Source organism: Xyrauchen texanus, chromosome 20 (assembly GCF_025860055.1).
Source record: "Xyrauchen texanus isolate HMW12.3.18 chromosome 20, RBS_HiC_50CHRs, whole genome shotgun sequence".
NCBI classification, from domain to species: domain Eukaryota; kingdom Metazoa; phylum Chordata; class Actinopteri; order Cypriniformes; family Catostomidae; genus Xyrauchen; species Xyrauchen texanus.
Genome location: NC_068295.1, coordinates 34,020,513 through 34,038,199, shown reverse-complemented (window position 1 = coordinate 34,038,199; position 17,687 = coordinate 34,020,513). Strand labels below are relative to the sequence as shown.

Below are 17,687 nucleotides of genomic sequence, written 5' to 3'. Positions count from 1 at the left end.
TAATATTTTGGCTTTCATCTTCATATACGCATTTCACCAATTTTAATTGTATTATTATTAAAAATAATAATCAAAACCAAAATTTTAAGCCAGGCACCTTTGGTTGAGTTGACAGAATAGTCAACATCTTGACTAGGCCCTAAAATGTAAATGTTGTGTAGCTTAGATCCAGAGACAAAACAAGTCTAGATACTGGCTGTTAGGTGTTTTTATTGTAAATCCCCTGAATATAGCCTACTACTTTTATCTAAGTGTATTGGTGTTTTTGGATAAGTATCCTTGAATACCTTATATCTAAAGACAGGAGCACTTCAGGTATGAGCAGTAGCAGTTTCTCTGCCTGTGGGCCGAGAGTCCTTCCTTTCCAGCTGAGCATAGCCAGAGCTCCATGACTCAGATACAGAGCTACTGCTGCTGGCCTGCCGCTTTCAAACAGTCCTGCACAGCTCTGGCTCAACCACTCAGGGGCAGTATTGCCTGTCCCCACTGTACACTGCAGGAGACCTGCAACCTAAGATTACATATCACTCATAATAGCATATTTTCTCAGCTTGAATTGAACCACAACTGAAAAAGAATTGCAACTAAAGTTTATTAAAACTGAATAATGTTAAAACACAGATTACAATGTTAGCTCCAAACTTGTGGGAAGGGGAATTAGTAATTATGTATGATCACTCACCAAGACAGACACATCATCACCATTCCCCATAACAGATCTGATGAGCAAAACAACAGCCATACCAGCAATGCTCTGGACTGACTGAACAAACTCCTCTGGATAGGGAAAAACGAAATAGAAAGTCATTTGAGGAAGGATTTCAATTTTTGCAAGTGATTATTACATGCATTATAAACATTATGTTTGAAATCCCCCTAAACTGCTTTCATAAAGTTAGTAAAAATTAGACAAAACTAGTGTGTAATAGGATTAATTCCTGCAGCACTATTGTAACTAAACGTTATACCACACACTCCCACAATTGCTTTATCCCCAGCCCAGTGTCACACTATTGGTTACACTTTCTGTCACTTTCAACACATTGTTTGTTAAAGTGGTTGGACATGTCAACTTTTGTACAAAAGTTTTTGTACATTTAATGTAAAGTAATTAAAGGGACAGTTCCTTTTTATTAGAATACCTCAGCTTTGTAGGTCCATACAATGCAATTGAATGGTGACCAGATCTTTCAAGCTCCAAAAATCACATAAATGCAGGATACGAGTTATTCATAAGACCCCAGTTGTTTAATCCATGTCTTCTGATGAACTTAGATAGGTGTGGTTGAGAAACAGTCATATGGATTACATTTATGCTGCCTTTATCTTTTGTAGCTTCAAAGATTTAGCCACCATTCACTTGCATGGTATGGGCCTACAGAGCTGAGATATTCTTTTAAAAATCTTAATTTGTGTTCAGCAGAAGAAAGTCAGTCAAACACATCTGGGATGCCATGAAAGTGAGTAAATGATGAGAGAATTTTCATTTTTGGGTGAACTGTTGCTTTAAAGAGTAATTTATGTGCCACTATCATCACCAAAGAGAACTGCAAAAATAAATGCTGTTTTATTGATTATTTCCTAAACACTCCCCTCCTTCCCCTTTGCCAGATTTTGGTGTTTCATACACATCGGCTTGCTCAAGAAAATAGAGAAATGTTTTGGAAGCACTTCAGAATGTCAACCTATATGTAAACACAGTGGTCTTCACCATACCGTCAGTCAAGATACATGTATAGCAGTTCAGCAGTCCACTGAGCGTTTGCTGTAGATCACATTGACTTGAAGTTGAAAGTAGTGCAGCACTAATGGGCTCTTGAGATCTTTGGACCACCAGCATTGAGGTCTTCACAACCGCTAGACAAGAATGCATCAACTGAGCCTGAGCAACGTGACGACCAGCCAGACCACTGTAGCGTAAACAATAATTTTTGATGATTCTAAAACTCATATTAGGAATTGATGTAAACATTTCAGCAATTCTGCTTATACAGCACAATTTAGGAATTAGAAAGAGAGCAGAAGGCAGTATACCTATTCTTCTCCACATAATAACTCAAGGCCCTCTGGAAAAACTGGAGGACTATGAGAAGAAAATCACAGATTGAACTTGCAAACATTAAATGTTGGGACTGTTGTATGAATTGAGAAAATACAAAGCCAATACAAGTGGAGCCTCGAGGCATACAAACCTTCTGTTATCAAACGATGAATGCATTTCTCACCTGTAAACCAAGGATAATGATTTAAAAACATTGTCATAATATCAGACAGATGTTAGTGTATAATCTAAACAAATATGAATATAAATTACAACACTTTGACATACCAATTGGGAAGCCATCCAGACAGGAAGTGATGCAATCTGTTAGGTGAGAGTACTGATCTATGCTTCCAGAGGAGAGAGATGAAGACAGGCACTCTGACAGACATGCAACCGTCTGCTCCTGAAGCCAGTCTGGGCCACTACTTAGTGCACTATGGTGGAGATGAAAAAGAAATAAGGTAATACATAAATGTACAATGATGCTACAGTGACATTAGGACATCCAGCAGTAGGAACGTCCGATATAAGCCACTTGGCAACCTCCAGCCAAAACAATGTGTGAATACAGAAACAAATGTGTTGTACACTACAGTATAATGAACCAGGCCAACAAGATACATCCTCATAAAAAGTCAGAAGTAACTCACTATATAGGATTAGGAAATATTTCAAACCTTGCTACGGCTCTCTTCAATGGGTTCTTGGCTGGCAGGTTGGTGTGTATGAATGCTAGTGTGTTCAGGCAGGCCTGCAGTAAAGGATCGAAAGGGGACTCGTCCTTTTTTAACTGCTCCAACATAGAACCAGCCTACATAGTCAACATACAGTATCATATATCAACATCATTCTTTTTTTTTTTGTCACATTCAAATCAATATGTAATATAACTGCTCAAAAGCTTACAGGCTGCATTCAAATATCAATTTATCATCATCTTTAAGGATTTTATGGACCTTTAGTAAGAAGTTGACATGACATACTTCTGAAAAGTTCTTATGTCCTGCTGTTTTAAACAGCATTTGGCTGATAAAAAGTACTTTAATAATTAATAAACATCTGTCTTTTATGACCTCATATAATTTGAAACCACATGGAATATTTGTACTTTTGAAAATGTATTTGAGACACCGCAGGACCATTTATAATGCACTAGTAAAGGCAAAAAAGTGATTATAAATAATGAAAAGCTTAACAGTAATGGTAACCAGTCAAAGGAACTGAGATATAGGTACACTTCCCCTTGTAAATAACAACCTACATAAAACGTTCTCTAGATACTTCAGAAATGTCCAGTATGAAGAATGCTTCCTCAAGCAGTCTTGATCCCATTATAGGTCTCAATTTGATGCAAGTATATAGACACACCTTAGAGACTAACTGGATCTGCTCTACAGGGTCAGAGGAGGATAAACTGTCCTTCAGCACCTGAGCGAGTTGTGTGGATCCAATATCCCCTGCCACAGACAGGGCATCTGAGCGAAAGCATGCAAGAGAAAAAGAGAAAGAAATGTTAGAGGAAACTACATGTGCTGCTAAAGTACAAACAACGGAGTCAATAACACTGATGCTCACCTCTCAGGCTCTTCAGCTTGACACCATCCAGGGCCACTGCCTCGACTTTAGGAGCTTTCTTCTTCACAACCATGTTACGGTAATATCTAAGCCATCAACAATAACTGCACATGAGGATAATAAATCAATTGTTCATCAAAACATCATAGACAACAACTGACCAATCTAGTTGCTTAAATATTTAACATATAAACATGAATCTAAAAAAACTGCAGAAACTACAGTCCAAATCATAAAGGCATAATAATAATAACAATAATGATGTTTTATTTATTAAGTGCATTTCCTACAGCTCATGGTCACTTTATAATAGAATGAAAACATAACTAAAGAAAGAAAACATAACAATTGAATGACAACTTAGAAACCAGCCATAAGGAGCTAATCTTACAAAAAAAAAAAAAAATTACAAATAAAGGTTGGCACAAAAAAATATAATGGGAAAAAAAAAGCTTGAAAGCAGAAATGTAGAAAACTTGACCGATATTCAAAAGGAGTGAGGTCCACAGTTTCAGTGCCATGACACTAAAAGATCTACCACCCAGAGGGGAAAGACAAATCTTGGGACAGCATACATTATAGCAAATTTACAGACTGTATGAACTACAGTTCCGTTCATAAACTGTATAAACTACAGTTCCGTGTATATACTGTATAAACTAGTGTTCGGTTTATAAACTGTTTTTATACGTTTGTGTGGACCGGTTAGCTAGTGTCATTCACTTCAATGTTTCTTGCAAACATTTAAGCTCACATTCACTTTTAAACTGATACCCCTTTTCTTACTATTCATTAAATACATTACGCAACATGAAAGCATATCGCCATACCTTGAAATAAAGCAGACACCGGTTAAAATGCTCAATGCTACATGTAGGCTACACCGTGGCTCCACAAAGCAACACAACACACACGTGTGACACGTCAATTCCGGAGTCGTGATTAAAGACCGCCCAATACAATGTTGATTGGGCACAGCCGGCTAAAGCAAGCTGTTTCTTATGTCTGATTGGTCAACAGTGAAGTCAAACATTCACGACAAAACCTTCCTCCAAAAACATCTTAACCACACCTACAATGGTTTGATTGTACCAGAGAATATTTAGCAGAGATGGTCCACTTCTATTCAAATGAATGGGAGAAATTGGAACGCTCATACAAGGAGCTCTGAGAGCCCATTTTCCAGTTGTAGAAAGGAAGTCCCGCCTTACAGTCAAAAGAGCCAATCACCTTTTAGATACAGATAGTACCTGTCAATCAACTCTAGAACGCGCCTGCGCATTAGCTATACAAGCCGGAAAAATTGCGTTTTTTAGCGAAATATGAGGTAAATAATCAAAATGTTTGATACCAGTATTGTCCGATTTTATTGTTGATTTGAAATATGTTATTTTATTGTAATCTTGAAAACCGAAATGTTGGTCTTTCTCATTCAAGTAGATAAGAGCTGCACCGGCTTGACTGGAAATAACCTCCCGCGAGCGTTCCAAACGTAGCCGACAGTGGACTGACGTGCTAAAAATCTCTGATTGCACCAGCTCGTTAAAGACACGCCCCTGATCCCGCCCACTAGAACAGACCGTGATGCTGGAGAGAAAACTTTGAGCTGGCAGAACGCTTTCTTTTTATATTATAATTAGGTAATTAGGGAAATAACTACTCTGTCAACGCGGACTATTATTTTTTATTATGGTGTGAAACCAGAGGAATCTGCAGCATTATAACATTGATTGGCGGGTAAGGAAGTCAGTGAAAGAGAGGTAAATAGAAATTCATTATAAAGTGTTTGTCTATAACAGGGACGATTATCACTTGGGTTTGCCTTTTTTGTATTAAGATAAAAAAAAAAAAAAAAAAAAATTCTAAGGTACATATATTTCTTGTGAATGTGTGAATTTATACTTTTAGTCATTTTTGAAAAAAGTTTATTAAAATATATTGAATAATACAATTGTTCTGTATGAAATAAATTATTGCTCGATTTAATATGTCTGAACTTTACAAGTAAACATGGGCTATTTTTGTATTATATTCATTAACATTGTCTTGATACACCCCGAATATATGATATCATTATTCTTTCATGAAACCTTTGATTTATAAATGAGATAAAAATATTAAATGACAAAAATTATTTGTCATTTTGCTAAAACAAAACATAAAGAGACACATATTTTTCAATATTAATTTATTCTTTGTATGAACAACCCTCCTCTGTATGTAAACTGTTTCCTATTTCTGTAAAAAATAAAATAAAATAATATAATATATATATATATATATATATATATATATATATATATATATATATATATATATATATATATATATATATATATATATATATTCAGTAAAGCACAGTATTGCACTATTATGTAACTTGTGGAGGCCTTCTACTAAACAATTATTTCCTTTTTTTAATGCTGATTTGTTTTGTCTTTTATGAAGTGTTTCAGCAATTCGGTTTCTATCATTTTACATTCAATTCGATTTCTAATCTACCATATGTGCACAGTGATTTTGTTATCGTCATATCCTGAACTTTCCCTCATTATGAGTCAGTTGCTCTTTAAAACATGTTGTTTTCATTCAAGTTGGTTGTGACTCCAACCCTCAGTTTTATTTACTTCAAAAGCTTAATTGAGCTCAACACATGTTTGCACTCTCTTGTGTCCATGCCAATGCATGAGATCTTATTAAAAAGTTATAGAAAGTAAAACGTGTGTCTCCTGCTTAACATCAGTTGACATATGTTTGTCATAATTCAAATTCTTACAATCGGTGAAGTCTAGGAAAGCTTTGCTTTTACAGTGTTGGTCAGATTGTCCAGGGCCATGGCCAGCCCTTAAACACATCAGCCATTCTGCGGAGCCAAAACAGTTTTCCACAACCACTTCTCTGTCTTTTGAAGACAGACTGAATCTGCTGTTCATTTCAAACTTAATTGTCTGCAACGCTGAAAGTTGTCTTTGGCTTCTCAGTAATGGATATGTGGTATGGAATCCTGCCTGTAAAAAAATTAAAAATAAAGCTAAATTGTCTAAAGCTGTTCATATACAGTAGCTAGCAGAAGCAAACAAAGCAACCCCAGAAAGCTTTACACATCACTGGTTATTTTTCTTATCCTCTCAAAATGAAAATTCTCTCATCATTTACTCACCCTCATGCCATCCCAGATGTGTATGACTTTATTTATTCTGCTGAACACAAATGAAGATTTGTAGAAGAATATCTCAACTCTGTAGGTCCATACAATGCAAGTGAATGGTGATCAGAAGTTTGAAGCTCCAAAAAGCACACAAAGGCAGAATAATAGTAATCCATGTGACTCCAGTGGTTAAATCCATATTTTCAGAAGTGATATGATAGGTATGGGTGAGAAACAGATCAATATTTAAGTCCAATACTAAATTAATACTTTCCTGCTTTCTCCCCCTGCTCCCGCTGGTCTCTGTTCACATTATATTATTTGGGTCCGAACAGCAGTCCGATTCCATCATCAACGTGAGTACAAGCGCACCATAAGTGGTAGTGTGAAAGTTCCCTATAAATCAGAAGAATGTCATACATATCTGGGATGGGGGTGAGTAAATGATGAGAGAATTTTCATTTTTGGTTGAACTATCCCTTAAATGAATAGCGTGGACTCAATGGCAGTTGATAGTGATTTATTTTAATGCTTAAAAAAATCACAATGGATGTCACTATTTTCACTTAAATTCAGTGTCGTCTCTCACCTTCAGAAGGCTTGGAATATGATGCAGGAGTCACATGGACTACTTTTATGACACTTTTTAAAACTTTAAAGTGAGTCGCTATCAACAGCTTTTGTATTGAAATAAAGGACTTCTGCATTCATTTTAACATCTCAATGTGTGTTCTGCATAAGAAAGTAAGGGTGTGAAATGCCATGTGGGTGAATAAATTCAGACAGATTTTTTATTTATTTATGGATGAACTATTCCTTTAATTGTTGTAAAGCTAAAGACAATTTTCCACATTGTGGACAATATACATTCCATAGCCTAACATTTTGTCTCCTACCTACTATTTTCTAAAGTAACATTTACCTTTCTGGTTATGAGTTGTCAGTGATGTTTTTGTAAGTTTTGAAGTGCTCATCATACACAGCACTCCATGTTGGACTAGTCTCTCTGTTAGTTTGTGTGCATGTTTTCCTCATGTTCAGTTTCTGAATGTCTTTCTGCTTCAGTCTCATGCTGTGTGTGTGTGTGTGTGTGTGTGTGTGTGTGTGTGTGTGTGTGCGTGTATTTATCACTTTGTGGGGACCAAATGTCCCCATAAGGATAGTAAAACCCGAAATTTTTGACCTTGTGGGGACATTTTGTCGGTCCCCATGAGGAAAACAGCTTATAAATCATACTAAATTATGTTTTTTGAAAATGTAAAAATGCAGAAAGTTTTCTGTGAGGGTTAGGTTTAGGGGTAGGGTTAGGTTTAGGGGATAGAATATAAAGTTTGTACAGTATAAAAACCATTATGTCTATGGAAAGTCCCCATAAAACATGGAAACACAACATGTGTGTGTGTGTGTGTGTGTGTGTGTGTCGTGGCAGAGCCTGAGGGGTGAAGGCATGGCAGAGGGTGATGGATGGAAGGAGAAGTATATGGCCCTCGAGGCCCTGCTCTTCAAATTCCGGGGACAGATGAGTGTGATCCGGGAGCTCACGGCAGATAAGGTCAGTCTCACTGTCATATAAAGTGCCCTTTCCCAGCTGCCTTTTACACTGTAGCTCAGGGCTGAACGGGTAATCTGGCATACCGGTTATTTTCCCGGTGTGCCGATGCACTTTGGGGCTGGCCATCGGGAGAACCAAGAAGTTATGCCAAAATAAGTTGCCGCGTTATGCTGAACCGACCAAAAAACAGCGCCCCTCTAATGCCTATCTGTATTTATATCAGTCAAATATTCAATAGAGGGGGTTCTAGGAAAGGCAAAGAAGCTACCTGTTAAAGTATTTGCTTATTTCCATGTTTGGTTTTCATTTCCATGAAATGGTGTGTGTGTGTGTGTGTGTGTGTGTGTGTGTGTGTGTGTGTGTGTGTGTGTGTGTGTGTGTGTGTGAGCGTGTATTTATCACTTTGTGGGGACCAAATGTCCCCATAAGGATAGTAAAACCCGAAAATTTTGACCTTGTGGGGACATTTTGTCGGTCCCCATGAGGAAAACAGCTTATAAATCATACTAAATTATGTTTTTTGAAAATGTAAAAATGCAGAAAGTTTTCTGTGAGGGTTAGGTTTAGGGGTAGGGTTAGGTTTAGGGGATAGAATATAAAGTTTGTACAGTATAAAAACCATTATGTCTATGGAAAGTCCCCATAAAACATGGAAACACAACGTGTGTGTGTGTGTGTGTGTGTGTACATGCGTGCCATGGCCTATTTCTTTAGCCTGTCTCAAGGGAGAGCTGGCTGGCTCCAGACTGCTGCATTCTGGGATCTTCTTTTAATTACAGATATGAGATGTGTTCTGGTGCTTAAAATGGCCTGGGCTTGGGGAGAGGTCAAGTTTAGGTTTTGGGTAGTCAACTTTACAGTGTTGTGATAATGTTCTTTCTTAATACTCTGGAAAGTTGTATTAATAGTGTAGTGTGTATTCATAGAGTAATACAAACTTGAGCAATACTGTTAACTTTGCTTTTTAGTCTTTTTATTTGGACTTTGACATTAATTCAAAGGCTGATCTGGAAAAGAGACTGAATGAGACATTCTGCTTAATGTTAGGCAAAGTTTTTTTTATGGATATTTCAATATAGACAATTTTTCCTGCTGTGCCTCTGCCTCCCTCTTTGTATGTGAAATTAATTCAAAAACAGTGACACTATACTATGCAAAATTACTTCAGACCCCACAATGAATATGGGCAACAACAGGATATGATGTCACACTCTGGGCTATAATTTTTAATTAATGCATGACATCATTTATGTCTAATTTTTGGTCTGGATCTATTAAGTTAGGGTTTAAGTTATGACTTGAATACACCTCTACTACAGTACGATGAACATGTTTTCCATTTCTGAGTTCAGAGTCATTCTGATATTTGATCTCATGCTAGGTGGTGTAACCGTCCAGAGACAGTAAAATAAATAAATAAATACATTTGAAATTAAAAGGGTAAATTCTTAAAAAAAACAAAGGTTGGCATAAATAGTTTGGAATAATATTTTATTATTATCTGTTTAAAAATAAGCAATTTTTAAACCATTTTATTTTATAACATTATTCATATTTGAAAATTATGAATAATGAGGGGAGAGAGAGGAAAAAAGCGCTCTTTTATTAATGTATTATTATTTTTACATTAATAAGGTGAGTAGACCATGCTTAATATTCTATTTAATCCACCATTTACACATGTAATAACTTTAACAATAATAAACTAAAATATTATATATAGATATATATATATATATATAGCTGAATACTTTTAAAAGTTTAGTTCTTTAAATACACACACACACACACACACACACACACACACACACACACACACACACACACCTGAACCCTCAAAACAAGACAGATCTAATATAGGTCAATTGCATGACAATGAGAAATAATTACCATCTATGAGTTATTTTTAGTTCAGTAAAGGCAAGTCATTAATAATGAAGCATTTGGGAGAAGATGTCTCAACTCTGCTATTTATACAGGATAAACATTCTTTTCCTCTAAAACAATCCAGCATTTTACCGATACTGAGAATTACTGAAAATGAAATCACAAATAATAATTAATTCCAGATTTGTAACTATTTACAATCTACTTCACTCTCCACTGTGAAACCTTGAAGTTTGTATTCTGTGTATTGTATTGAATCTAGAGCTCAAGCTGTGACATTTATCTTCTAATAGACAATTATTATTTGTTTGATTATACAATGAATGTAACACAACGTTTTTGCAGATTATTTTCAATAAATATTCTTTTTGACCTTTCTTTGGTGTTTAAAAGTTAGAAGTACTTCTTTTTAATTCATTTAACTCTTTCATTTCAAAAGATCAAGACAAATAATACCTATACTTTAAGAAATTATCAAAAGAATTAGCATTAGACTCCTCTACAGGTCAACACACTCTGTTCATCCCTGAGTCTCAATAAGTGTGACCTCTGACCCCTTATAATGCTGAGCCATGAGTATGATTTCTTCCTATAAGAATCTCATTGTAATTCTTTCTCATTGCTGCGTCAGTACATGTTGTTATAAGCAACAGGGCAGTGTCTGAACTCACTGATGTGTGGCAGAATCCATTATACCTCCCCTGCCTAACACATGGATTCATTTTCTTAGTGGAGTAATTAAAAGCTGCCAGTAAATGTTTACATAGGGCCTCTTTCTTGATGTCACTGCAGGTCCTGGGTCTGTTGAGCGGATGATATAAATTGCTGGGTGCCAGGGAGCCATTTTTAGTGGCGACCCAACACAGAATCAAAAAAGTCATAATCATAAAAAGTAAACAAAAATTTCCTTAAAATCAAACATTTATTCATATTACCATGTACTTTATTGGCCCAACAATATACAAATGTATTGAATGTTTGCTTTCTTAATTTCTCTTGAATTTCATTGGTTTCATGCTTGACAAGCTTAAGTCTGAACATAATAGAGCTTTCTTAAACTATGGGTCATATCCCAAGTTGGGTCGCAGAGTCATAGATGTTGGGTCACAACGTATTTTGAAATAAGTGTAATTACTTAAAAGTAATTGTTAAGTGCTCTGTTCAGTGCACTCTTTCAAGCTGTTGCGCCTGCCGTGTTTTCGTCTGTTTTTTCACAATACCATTTGATAAACAATAGCAATATCAGCGAGTCAGAGGCTTTGTCAGGTGTGGAGGTGATGCGGCCAACAGGTCACTGCACTTAACATCACGACATACCGCTGTTACCATGCAGACTTGCCAAACAGAAAGATGACAAAGTATCAGAAAGAGCAAGGAGCGCCATTAAAGCGTTAAGTGCGCAAATTCAAAGTTTAGAGTCGCTCATAATAAGACAACATCTCCTCACGTAGCACCTGCAGCTTGGAGAAAGCCGCAAAAATTCTGTCAGAACAAGATGAAAAATTCTAATAAGTAAGGAAAATAGATAAGAATTGATGTAGCGGTGAAGATAAACAGAAATATCTGAATACTGTCTATCAAAGTGGCACAAGTGAGTAAGTTGCTTACAAACAAACACTCTGTACTGTTGTGCGTCATGAAGTTTTTCATAGTCCAATCCTTAATAAACAGAAAGACATCAGGGGCCTGGGTAGCTCAGGTAGTAAAGATGCTGACTACCACCACTGGAGTAGCAAGTTCGAATCCAGGGTGTGCTGAGTGACTCCAGCCAGGTCTCCTAAGCAACCAAATTGGCCCGGTGGCTAGGGTGGGTAGAGTCTCATGGGGTAACCTCCTTGTGGTCACTATAATGTGGGTCGCTCTCGGTGGGGCACGTGGTGAGTTGTGCACGGATGCCGCGGAGAATAGCGTGAAGCCTCCACACGCACTGTGTCTCCACAGTAATGTGCTCAACAAGCCACATGATAAGATGCGTGGATTGACGGTCTCAGACGCGGAGTCAACTGAGATTCGTCCTCCGCCACCCGGATTGAGGTGGGTCACTACGCCACCACGAGGACTTAGAGCGCATTGGGAATTGGGCATTCCAAATTGGGAGGAAAAGGGGAGAAATTAAAATATATAAATAGAAAGACATCAATTCAGTTTTGATGAATAATGGTCAGCTTGACACTAATTTATTGATCATATATGTTCTGTGTAAACTATTATTCACAAAAGTATGAACCTTTTACCATGGCAACCAATATTTTCTGCCAAAATACCATAGGTAGGCTACTGCAATAACTGATACTATGAAGTGTTTAATTCATATGGTATCACTGTGTATCAAATCTGTTCTGACTAAAAGTCCCCACCAGGTTTGTTTATCTTTATTTTTTCTTTTTTTGTATTAACAATACATGTAGTAACTATGGAATGTTTTGGCTGAACTATGTTGTAACGGTACATTTGTAGGGGATACAAAATATGATGCAAAATGGATGCAATTGATTTGTTCAATATCAAAACTAAATGTCTTTGTTTCTACAGTTTGAGAGTGTATGTTTAAATATATATATATTTTTTAAACAATCTTTAAAAGAATAATAATGTTGTCACAATTGTTTTAGTTATAAAAAAGTGAATAAGTTAAGGGTAATAGGTTTTGTAAGTGATCCTCTGACAATGGGATGGCCCTAACTTATATAGTTATCAATAATACTACATGACAATATCAGTAATTTAACTTCTGTATTCTATTTTTTACAGTGTAAAGCCATTTGATGGCAAAAACATCAAAAGAGATCAGAGTGTTGTATCCTACCTTTTGAAGATTGATAAGCCTATTTATTTTGCTATAATAAATATACATGATTGTTAAATTGCATTTTATTATTTGAATTTAGCATTGTGTTTCTCTGTGCTGTCGGCAACCTTATCAAGACAGACCAGTCATCCATTTTTGGGTGATGGGCCAATTGAGAAACACTGGTTTGAGGAAGCCATCGGTCCTGTGGAACACGACACTGCTTATCAGCAGAAGAGGAAGGGGAAAGACTAAGACACAAGATGGAGAAAGTGACAAAGTGAGCCTAATTGGAAGGATAAGAATGTATAAGAGAGTGAAAGAGAAATAGAGGGAGTGAATCAAGAGGAGAAAGATAGACGAACAGAGTGGCAAAACAAACTATCCTTTAATCGCAGAGACTCCCGTGGGAGGAAATGCCTGGGTTTGTAAACACAGTGTGTGCTATACAGGAAGTTAACATATAAAATGCAGATTAAAAACACACAAATATGGGTAGTTGATATGTCCTGGATATGCTATACCCACGAAATCTAAATGCAGTAACTATGCTAACACCATTTCCAAAAAAATGTAGTTTTAGTGAGAATTTTGTTGTTCATTTTCTCTGAATCTGAGCATAATTGAGCCAAACCCATGTTGCCATTGACCTGTTTCAGTGACGTCATGTTTTCCCCGCAGCTGCCATATTTGTGACCATCAGTGGGAGGAAACGATGGACCCTTTTCACACTTCCACGTTTGCAAAGCGCAAGTCGTCATAGTTGGATAAATAGGGACTTTAATCAACAGCTAGGAAAATTTTATGTTTTATAAGAGATGCTGTGAAGTCAGCACAGTAAGTAACCTAACCACAGTAAGTAATATAACCTCAAATATACAGTATGTTACATGTGTACTACCTACGTTTGGTTAGAATACACTTTGAATAAAAAAAATCTGTAATATTGTTAACAATAAGGTTTTAGACTGCTTTAAGTCGTCATCTTGAAAATACTGTCCACAGACAAAAGTGCATCCTTGTTTAATAACAAAGTCATCCTCTTTGCCTTTAATTGCCTCGACCCACCAAGCTTGTACAAAGTTTAGCATCTTGTGGAAATGCATGGTCACACAAATCCAGACCTTTTCTTTTAGAATTTGTGCAAATAGGAACACTTTAGTGGCACTGGTTATTACTGTTCTTCATGATCACTAACATAGTTTACCCAACTATGACTACTTCCGTTTCGTGAACGCAAAAGTGTGAAAAGGGTCCATGATGGTGAATGGAAAAACACCCGTAAAACAATATCAAGAAAAATGTCAAAAAATGCTTTTGATCCATGCAAACTCCCAGGAAAGGAGTATACAGGTCTGAAGTCACAAATATTGCCAAATTTGACTTGTAAATATATTTTATCCACGATTCATCTCTGTATGCCGGCGAGTCTGATGTGTGACCAGCGAGTGCACACGCCAACCAGTACATCACCGTAAGCATCTCTCAGTCAGATTCTGCTCTGATTTGGTCACAAAATTACAAAACGTCTGAGATGATCTCATCTGTATGAATGTAAGAGCTGCTTTAAATCATGAATACACAGAAAGCAACCGAGACATATTAGTGAATAAGAATAATACCTTTACATTGTAGTCTGGCAGTGTGAATACAGTCGGTGCTTCAAGATCTTATGATGTGTTGTTTATTGGCTAACATTAGTACATACATTAAATATATACTATATATATATATATATTGACATTATAGTGCTTTTTTATTTATTACAACATGTTCAAATTAAATTGCATACCTTTATACAGTCTGGGTGTTATGAATTACATAGTCCATTTCCATGTGCATTTCCAGTTGAATTGTATTCGTATCGATGATGTTATAAATATAACTGACATGTGTACAGATAACTGACATGTCTAAATAAATGAGCAAAGACCCACAAGTGTTTTATCCCTGCTCTCCCCCTTTCGTCACTGCTTGACTTTACTTGAAAGATAAAACCTTATTGAATAAAAGCTACTTTTTTGGCTCTGGTAGTTAAATTGCAGTATTAACTTTTCATGATTTATAAATAGAAACAACATTTTTGCTGGCTTTTACAGCATCGCACAGCACAATGAAGAAATATGGAATTTTGGTCACAAACATGACGGCGCAGTCAAACGGCGCAGTGATGCAACATGAAACAGGTCAATACTTAAACAGCATTTTGCTAATTCATTTTAATTAATGCATCTTTTATGGCTGCATATGAATTGAGAGACTACATGGAATACTTTGTCACACCCCAGAACCATAAAAAATTAACTAGTGAAGGCAAAAATATCATTATGAATTATAAAATGCTTTTAAAAATTGGTAAGCAGTTACAGGGCCTAAAATATACACTTTCCCTTGTACATTCATATAAATATTAACGTAAAATCTTGAAGTTGATAAAGAAAAAGTCCCTGGACATGCATTAGCGTCCCTATAATCTTCTCTACATTTTTGTGGAGAAATGTAGGTAACATTCTCTTCTAGTTTTCTTCCTGTTTTGTAGTTTAAATAAACCAAACAGACATTGGACAGCATTTACTCATCATGCTAAGAAATTATGTAACAAACTTTCACTGTCAGCAATCCTCAAAGAATTTCATGAAGGAGCCCGTGAAGCCATTGTCAATTTTTTTTATTTTTATTTATTTATTTGGGTCCCCATTAGCTTCCACAATGTGGTTGCTAGTCTTCCTGGGGCCCATAAAAGTACTGAAACATATGTACAGTTAAAATACACAAATATAACATACATAAATATAACATTCATATAACATTACCGCATGTATACATTTATCCACATATACACATTCACACTCATACAGCATTTGACAATATCAGTACCTATAAACAGTCACAAATTAACTGATGTAATACTATTAATTGTAATCTGTTTTAGAGTCTTTTTAAAATTACATATGTTGGATATATGCCTTGTTTTTAAATCCAATTTATTCCAAGCAGATGGCGATCTAACTAATACTTTAGTCAATGTTTATAGCATATTTTCCCTTTTAAACTTTTATAGCAAGAATATTTTGTTCATCGATTAGTTTAAAAGGGTGCCTCAGAGACACATAATGCTAATGCTAATGTTCTCACACTGAAAGCACATTGAGTCTGTATCGGGTTCTCTGATGTGCTTCTCCTATTGCTGTGAAGCAGGACACCCAAGCTAAATTCTCTAAAGCTATCCATTTAATCTCATTGCTGTCTAGGAGAAACAGTTGAGATATTACAGTGATCATATTTGTGATTCCATCCCCCACCCCCCAAGGGCCCAAACCAAAATTGTCTGGATTAATTCTGCATACTTTGGAGTTTCATCCTTTTCTGGTTATTCATAGAATTGAGTCCACTGTTAAGTTTATCTGTGGCTTCCATCTGTGGCACGCTTGTGTGTAGGATACAGATGAGTGGAATGTGAGACCAGAGGCAGGGTGACGCTGGGGAATTTGGAGCTGTGGTGTAGTGAGGGGTGTCACACAGACAAGCTTTGTGAGCTGGCCTGATGAAGGGAGGCTGGATGAGGGGTGCAGGGCGGGCCGGCCACAGAAGACTGAGGATGGAATGCATGGAATGGAAGGCTGACTGTAGCCAGGACCATATGGGGCGGAGAAGTAGGGGTGAAATCGTAGATGTTGATGAAAAGAGTTTGCATGGTGTAAAACAAGAAGTATCTATAAATGTATCTTATTTTATTTTTATTTTTTTTGCTTTGTTTTGATATAATAATGACAGACTGATCACGCTATGAATTTGGCAACAGAAGGTCAAATTCTGCTGCTGATATAGGTCTGTGCTTACCGAAATTCAATCCACTGCCCCCCAGTGACCAAAAATGGAAGTGTTGTTCGGGTGAAATATTGAGAAAGGTCTGTCTGTAAGACTACTACAGGCATCCTGAAATACTACTACAAGGCACGCCCACTACATGTTATGCCCCCTTCAAGTAACTGTCAAAATTCTTTCAACAGATGTGTATAATTTAAAATGTATACACAGTTTTTTGTGTTTATTTGGAGTCCCGCAGCAACCCTACAACTACTCATATCCCTAAACCTGACCATAACCCTACCCCTCTATCTAACTTTAACCACATATATTAAAAAATTAAATGTTTTAAAAATTAAATATATCACAATGTAAAAGTCCAATTAAATACAATCATAACACCACACCACTAGGTGGTGACAGTGAAAAGAAACGTGATGAAGATGAAGAGGAGAAGAAGATGCTAAGCTAATAGGCTAACCAGTTAGCTTGTGAGCTAACTGGAAAAAAAGAGAAAAGTGAAATGCTCTGTTTCACCATTTATATCGTCTATTTAATGATATGAAATGTGATATATAGTTAAAAAGTCTTTCTTTTTCATATTTACATAAATAAGACAACATGTATCATATAGCGATTGCATAGGATTTTAAAAGTTCTTTCGGCCAATGTAATCACTTTGTGATCCAAGGGGTGGTGGTGTTATTTGAAGTGGGTGTTCCGTGTATTGGTGTTCCTTGGGTGGTTCTCATTTCTTAAATTGTGCATCTTAATTTCTTACTTCTCCATCCTTGAGCCTGTGACCCGAAACCTGATCAAAGTCTGCCATCATCAAAGATGTATCAATTCTCTTATTGCACCGTGAGGATCGAGGACAGAGGAATAT

General features: G+C 36.4%; 2 protein-coding genes across 3 annotated transcripts in view; one reads left to right on the top strand and one right to left on the bottom strand.

The window, feature by feature from the left end:
• Positions 1 to 4,551, bottom strand: part of thada (THADA armadillo repeat containing) — a 124,233-nt gene extending 119,682 nt beyond the window's left edge. The window contains exons 1-10 of the mRNA XM_052151733.1: positions 4,450 to 4,551; positions 3,620 to 3,723; positions 3,413 to 3,519; positions 2,722 to 2,855; positions 2,330 to 2,478; positions 2,193 to 2,225; positions 2,035 to 2,083; positions 1,717 to 1,910; positions 683 to 777; positions 288 to 511 (exon numbers count right to left, since the gene is read on the bottom strand). Coding sequence (XP_052007693.1) covers positions 288 to 511; positions 683 to 777; positions 1,717 to 1,910; positions 2,035 to 2,083; positions 2,193 to 2,225; positions 2,330 to 2,478; positions 2,722 to 2,855; positions 3,413 to 3,519; positions 3,620 to 3,692 — 1,058 coding nt within the window. The 5' untranslated portion in view covers positions 3,693 to 3,723; positions 4,450 to 4,551. The remainder of the gene's footprint in view (positions 1 to 287; positions 512 to 682; positions 778 to 1,716; positions 1,911 to 2,034; positions 2,084 to 2,192; positions 2,226 to 2,329; positions 2,479 to 2,721; positions 2,856 to 3,412; positions 3,520 to 3,619; positions 3,724 to 4,449) is intronic.
• A 660-nt stretch (positions 4,552 to 5,211) lies between these two features.
• The window catches only part of LOC127661148 (pleckstrin homology domain-containing family H member 2-like), a 62,937-nt gene continuing 50,461 nt past the window's right edge, over positions 5,212 to 17,687 (top strand). The window contains exons 1-2 of one of the 2 annotated variants that reach the window (XM_052151738.1): positions 5,212 to 5,356; positions 8,197 to 8,319. In XM_052151738.1, the coding sequence (XP_052007698.1) occupies positions 8,215 to 8,319 (105 nt within the window). In that variant the 5' untranslated portion in view covers positions 5,212 to 5,356; positions 8,197 to 8,214. Of the gene's footprint in view, positions 5,380 to 8,196; positions 8,320 to 17,687 lie in introns of both variants that reach the window. The other variant, XM_052151737.1, reaches the window with a different exon arrangement.